We start from the raw sequence: 6,767 nt of genomic DNA, 5'->3' as shown, positions 1-6,767 counted from the left end.
CCAACTCCAACGCAGCACACATCTTCTTCGATGACGCGTTCGAAATTTCGGACCACAGCGACGAGGACATTCAGTGTAATCGGTTCGTGAAGATTCTTGTCGACACCATCGACGAAGCTGCCTCGGAAGTGCATCAGACCAACATTCGATTGAGACCGCCCAAAAAGTACCCAACACCGTACGGTGGACGACTGGTGTGGACGCTGCCCGGTAAAACGAAGATGATTGCCCACCTGAAGGACAAGGATCGCATCCGGCACCGTAAGCGTTGGTCTCAGGTCATGTACATGTACTATCTGCTCGGCCACCGGCTGATGGAGCTGCCGATTTCCGTCGACCGTAAGGAGGTGATGGCGGAAAACACCTACCTGCTGACGCTGGACGGTGATATCGACTTTAACCCGAGCGCCGTGACGCTGCTGATCGATTTGATGAAGAAGAATAAGAACCTGGGTGCGGCTTGTGGGCGTATTCATCCGATCGGCTCGGGACCGATGGTGTGGTACCAGAAGTTCGAGTACGCTATCGGCCATTGGCTGCAGAAGGCAACGGAGCACATGATCGGTTGTGTACTTTGTAGTCCTGGTTGCTTTTCACTGTTCAGAGGTAAGTGATGAGGCACTGTGAATGTGTGTGTGTCTGTGGATTTGTACTAATTCTTCTTGGAACCACTTTCCCCCCCCCCCACACAGGAAAGGGTTTGATGGACGACAATGTAATGCGCAAGTACACGACACGCTCGGACGAGGCACGGCACTACGTGCAGTACGATCAGGGCGAGGATCGTTGGCTGTGTACGCTGCTGCTGCAGCGTGGCTATCGCGTCGAGTACTCGGCTGCCTCGGACGCCTACACCCACTGCCCGGAAGGGTTCAACGAGTTCTACAACCAGCGTCGCCGCTGGGTACCGTCCACCATCGCCAACATTATGGACCTGCTGATGGACTACAGGCGCACGATCAAGATCAACGACAACATCTCGCTGCTGTACATCTTCTACCAGATGATGCTGATGGGCGGTACGATCCTTGGCCCCGGTACGATTTTCCTCATGTTGGTGGGTGCGTTCGTGGCCGCGTTCAAGATCGACAACTGGACCTCGTTCTACTACAACATCATACCGATCATGCTGTTCATGCTGGTGTGCTTCACCTGCAAGTCCAACATACAGCTGCTGGTCGCGCAGATACTGTCCACCGTGTACGCATTGATCATGATGGCCGTCATTGTCGGTACCGCGTTACAGCTCGGCGAGGACGGTATCGGTTCACCGTCGGCCATTTTCTTGATAGCAATGACGGGGTCCTTCTTTATAGCGGCCTGTCTGCATCCGCAAGAGTTTTGGTGTATCGCGTCCGGCATCATCTATCTGCTGTCGATTCCGTCCATGTACCTGCTGCTCATCCTCTACTCCATCATCAATCTGAACGTGGTCTCGTGGGGTACGCGCGAGGTGGTAGCGAAGAAGACGAAGAAAGAAATGGAGCAGGAAAAGAAGGACGCCGAGGAGGCCACCAAACGGGCGAAGCAAAAGTCGCTGCTTGGCTTCCTGCAGGGTGGCGTTGGGAATGGGTCGGATGAGGAGGGCTCGATCGACATCTCGATCGCGGGCCTGTTCCGCTGTTTGCTCTGCACACACGGCAAAACGACGGACGAGAAGGCGCAGCTCATTCACATTGCCGATGCGCTAGACGCTATTACTAAGAAGATTGAAAACCTGGAAAAGCACATCGACCCGCACGGACATCATACGCGCAAGCGCACTGCGTCGGCCGGGTCGAAGGATCACCATCTCGGCTCGGTGGCGGAGGATACGGAGGACGATGATGAGGATGAAGATTCGGAGACTTCGACGCTGCAGCGCGATGAGCGCGACTTCCTCACCAACCCGTACTGGATCGAGGATCCGGATCTGAAGAAGGGCGAGGTGGACTTTATTTCCAGCACCGAGATCCAGTTCTGGAAGGACCTGATCGATAAGTACCTATACCCGATCGATCAAAACAAGGAGGAACAGGTGAGGATATTTAGTCTGGCCTTAGGTAATAACGGCAAAGAGGGACTGAAACTAATCGCAATAAACTCTTCTCCCCCTTAACGCAGGCACGTATTGCGCACGATCTCAAGGAGTTGCGCGACTCCGCCGTGTTCGGTTTCATCATGATCAATGCACTGTTTGTGCTGATCGTATTCTTGCTACAGCTCAACAAGGACAACATCCACGTCAAGTGGCCGTTGGGTGTTAAAACTAACATTACCTATGATGAAGCCACGCAAGAGGTAAACTCCTGGAGACACCGGTGCGACCACCATAGCACTGTAAGGGTGCTGACATGATGCCCACGCTGCGCTATGGTTTCCACCGGATGTCTCCATTCGGGACATTTTTATTAACTTTCGATCGTTTTTTTTTTGTTTTTTTTTTTCTCTCTCTCCTTTGGCAAATATTTACATTTTACAACATTTCTTCGGACTGCGTATTCTGGATATTCGAAAAACAAAAATACCTGACACGTGCATACCAAAAAAAAAACAACAACAACTTCTCCTCTCAAAACTCCGCTCCAACACACTATACGAAAACTGCCACCACACTACGGTTATCACCACCCCTGAACCCCTTTCGGCCAACCCCGTCAACATCAAAAAAATAAACCTCAACGACCTCAACACCTGCGAACCGTACGCCTGTGCACAACACACTGTCCACCATCACTGCAATTTATCCGGCATCCCCGGGACCGGCAACCCAAAACTGCGACCAACAACATGCTACCAACACACCACACCACAAACAAACAAAAAAACAGGCGAGAATCGCCGTCGATCTGAAAGAACTGCGTAACAAGTCCGTGTTTGCGTTCTTCATGTTCAACGCACTGTTCGTGCTGATCGTGTTCTTGCTGCAGTTGAACAAAGACAAGCTGCACATCATTTGGCCGCTGGGCGTCAAAACGAACATTACCTATGACGAAGTTACAGCCGAGGTTTGCTCTCACGTTTCTTTGCATATGTTTCTTTGTTGTTGTATTTGTTCCTTCCTTCTTTGTGGTTGTTGTTTTCTTCCATTATCATGTTCTATGTGCGTTGCTCCCACATCGTAATCCCACAATGACATTGGGACATTGGTTCCCAGCTGTTTAACAGCATTAAACTGTCCGGTTTTGTGTCCCCCAAATCCCACCCCCCGGGACTTCCTTGACCAACGGTTATGGTGAATGTTGTGTTTCGTTTTCTACTCTGCCTTTTCTAAATCCACCACCACGGGATTCTAACACGGGTGCAATTGATCCTTCCCCACAGTTGGAACCCCTTCCCTCACTTGAATGGATGAAGTTTTTTTTTTTGTTCGGGGCGGGTGTTTGGTTTTTTGGATAACCTGCCGCATCTAATATGCCGATTTTGTTGTGGTCGAACCGTGTGGGACGAGATTGCAATAGTAACTCAATGGGTTTTAATCTGATGATCGGGAACAATGGATAACATGGAGTTCTTAACGTCATTCCGGGTGCATGTGTTACACATTTCCAATACTTGTTTCATTGTTTCACACAATTACTGTTAAGTGATAACGAACAAAACAAACTGTAATTAACCAACTTCTTTAATGTTCCTCATTTGCACATTACCCTCAGTCATCCCTTTTGCAAGTATCCTCCATTTGTACTCTGAGTTCAACGAGTAAAATCCTGATAAAATGATAAGACGATAGGTTGTTACAAGAAAGATTTAAAAAAAAAAAAAAAGTATCAAAAAAGTACGAAGTTGTTCAATGGAAAACGTTCAAAAGATCCAAAAAGACCGTAAAAATATCAACTCATTGTCCATTTTTTCCCACAAAAACACGCTTAAAATGGATACCTAAAATTAAGCGAAAACCAAATGTGCATGCATGTTCTATCCCTTCCCCTTGTCGGTGCCATCTAAACAGCATGGCTTACGGAAAGTGCAAAAACTTTCATTCCCCGAAACCCAATTCCAATGCTCCAATTCCACAAATCTGACACCGGTTACCCGGACTCCCTCAGGGGCGGATCGCCGAACTGAAATGGCTTTAATGTGACAGTCTGACGCTTAATTTTCTGTACTACTACTTCTACTACTACTACTACTACTATTACCGCTACTACTGCATGGCTATGTCTTGCATGGACGCAAACGATTACCCAAAAGATTGTTGTTATCCTACCAAACCAAACCAGTCCCCATCAATCCTCCAAGTCCCCTTCTTCCTTGTTTTTTGTTTCACTTTTGAAGTCAAAATTGTGCTCCTAACCCTCTATTCTTTCGGATTTCTGTGCTAACAAGATGTTCAAAATTGTTCAAACCCTTCCCAACTAATCTCCGTTGTGCTCTGGGCTCTCTGCCATACCTGCCGGCCATGTCCAGCCGGTCTGCCTGCCTGCCAGGAGAAGAGCATTCCCAGAGCACAACGAGCGTGTTAACCATCTCATGTGCAACCTCAACCTAACCTATTAACAGCAACCGTAAAATGGTGCTAATGAACCGTCGTCCACTACTAATAACCATTGTGAACTCATCGCAGGTGCACATCTCCAAGGAGTATCTGCAGCTGGAACCGATCGGTCTGGTGTTTGTGTTCTTCTTCGCCCTGATTCTGATCATTCAGTTTGTGGCAATGATGTTCCATCGGTTCGGCACGCTGTCGCACATTCTGGCCTCGACCGAGCTCAACTGGGCCTGCAACAAGAAGCCGGAGGAGCTGTCGCAGGATGCTCTCATAGACAAGGTAAGGCGCAAACCATTGTGTAATCGAGCGTGCTTATGCTCACTACTAAACGCACGTTTTGTCTATACAGCACGCTGTTGAGATAGTCAAGAATTTGCAACGACTGCAAGGCATCGATGGAGATTACGACAATGATTCGGGCAGCGGTCCGGACCGCATCGCACGCCGCCGCACGATCCAGAACCTCGAAAAGGCACGGCAACCGCGCCGACAGATTGGTACGCTCGATGTGGCGTTCAAGAAGCGGTTCCTGAAGCTGACGGCCGACGAGAACAATACCGCCACCCCGATCCTTACCCGCCGGATGACGATGCGCCGCGAAACGATCCGTGCGCTGGAGGTGCGCAAGAACTCGGTGATGGCGGAGCGGCGCAAGTCGCAAATGCAGACGCTCGGGGCCAACAACGAGTATGGCATTACGGGTGTGCCGAATGTAAGAATTCAATCGTGATCGCTTTCGTTGTGGTGCATTATAATCATTCTTGTTTGTTGTTATCAGGGAAATAATAACGCCCCACCGAGGCCGACACGTACTTCGAACGCTGGAGTTAGCGTGAAGGACATCTTCAACGTGAACGGTGGTCCCGGCGGTGAAATCTACGGTGTCACTGGCCAGGTGAACCAAGCGTACGAACCGGTAATTGAGGATGACGATCGCAACTCGCTGCGCTTGCAGCCCCGCAACCAGGTCACCTGGGGTAACAATGGTAACGCACGGTTGTGAGCCACGTGAGGATATTTCCGAATAAACCTCCTTTCGACTGCTGACGCGCCGTTACGATACGCAGGCACCGGATCTGATCAGGGTTTATCACAGATGCGATCGGATTGTAGAGTGGCGTAGGGTACTAACGGTCGATCAATACCTACGAACGAATGAATGAACATGCGCGAGAGCGAGGAGTGTGTCTGCATTAAGCGTGAAGTGTGATTGTTGTGAGCAATAATTTATAGACTCGATATTATGTTAAGAGAGATGATGCAATGCGAGGAGAGAATATGAATGACAAATGTTCAAAAAGCAAACAAAAAAAAAGCTATACAATAATAGATAGATTGTGTGTTAAGCCCTTTTTTAGAAGTCAATATTCCAACAATGCTCGTAAAACGGTTCTCACCTTTCGTGGAGCCATTCATACCAGGGTGTAGTATGCGAGTGTTAGTTCTTTTCCTATCCTGGACTGTGTTCCACCTAACAGAAGAAACTGCCTGCGTTTTATACATTCCGAGCGCAAAATGATCCAACATTTGTGTAAAAAGCACACCGTTTATAAACACTACCACTTAATACTCAGCAACGTAGAACAATTTAGTATAGCCTAAATGAGCTAAATAAGGAGATCGTCCCCACATCCACTGCCGCTACAACAGAGAGCGTGGATGGCCAATCCAGCGCCGCTGCCCAACACTGCCCCGTCTAGCGTAATGGCAAGAGCCGGGTGGTGCCTGCACACCCGCAGTGAAGCCTTTGCTCGCAGAGGAGGTGTAGGATATTTATTTAATTACTAGCGTTGTACAACTTACGCACCAGCCAGTGTAAGCCAATGCCCGGCAACGAAACAGACACGACTAAACACACTGCCACATGTTTCGCCAATCACGAATCAAAAGCAATGTGCGGTTGCGTTCAAAATTAAGCGATTTCTTTGTAAATACGTACACAAACAATACGGTGTGTTCGCTCTTTACTTCACCTCTACTCTTAATTACGGTTCGACACTTTACGGCGTTTCGGTGTGGCCCCCCCTGGCCCCACCCCGTGGCGGGATCTGCGCGAAACACGGAAAGCGAATGTAATGGAACTCGATTGTGATGTTTACAGCAAATTGTACTCTACAATAAAATTGATAGACTTATTTTTATATGTTTTACAACGGGGGGAGGCTTGCTTTTTTCTCTCTTTTTTTCTGTTCTTTTTCGCCATTGGCAAACCGCTCAACGAATGATGACACTTTACTAGGGTTAGTTAGGGGGGGGGGGGAAAGGCAACGTCTTTCGGATGCTAACAGTAATTACA

At 48.7% G+C, this 6,767-nt stretch overlaps 1 protein-coding gene across 2 annotated transcripts in view; it reads left to right on the top strand.

The window, feature by feature from the left end:
* Positions 1–6,624, top strand: part of LOC120897708 (chitin synthase chs-2) — a 28,936-nt gene extending 22,312 nt beyond the window's left edge. Inside the window, exons 6-11 of one of the 2 annotated variants that reach the window (XM_040302774.1) lie at positions 16–606; positions 693–2,017; positions 2,811–2,987; positions 4,547–4,750; positions 4,821–5,183; positions 5,250–6,624. In XM_040302774.1, coding sequence (XP_040158708.1) covers positions 16–606; positions 693–2,017; positions 2,811–2,987; positions 4,547–4,750; positions 4,821–5,183; positions 5,250–5,474 — 2,885 coding nt within the window. In that variant the 3' untranslated portion in view covers positions 5,475–6,624. Of the gene's footprint in view, positions 1–15; positions 607–692; positions 2,018–2,103; positions 2,281–2,810; positions 2,988–4,546; positions 4,751–4,820; positions 5,184–5,249 lie in introns of both variants that reach the window. The other variant, XM_040302764.1, reaches the window with a different exon arrangement.
* Positions 6,625–6,767: the final 143 nt, after the last annotated feature.

This window comes from Anopheles arabiensis, chromosome 2 (genome assembly GCF_016920715.1).
Source record: "Anopheles arabiensis isolate DONGOLA chromosome 2, AaraD3, whole genome shotgun sequence".
Taxonomy (NCBI): domain Eukaryota; kingdom Metazoa; phylum Arthropoda; class Insecta; order Diptera; family Culicidae; genus Anopheles; species Anopheles arabiensis.
The sequence above is the reverse complement of the archived record's forward strand: the minus strand, read 5'-3'. Positions and strand labels throughout refer to the sequence as shown.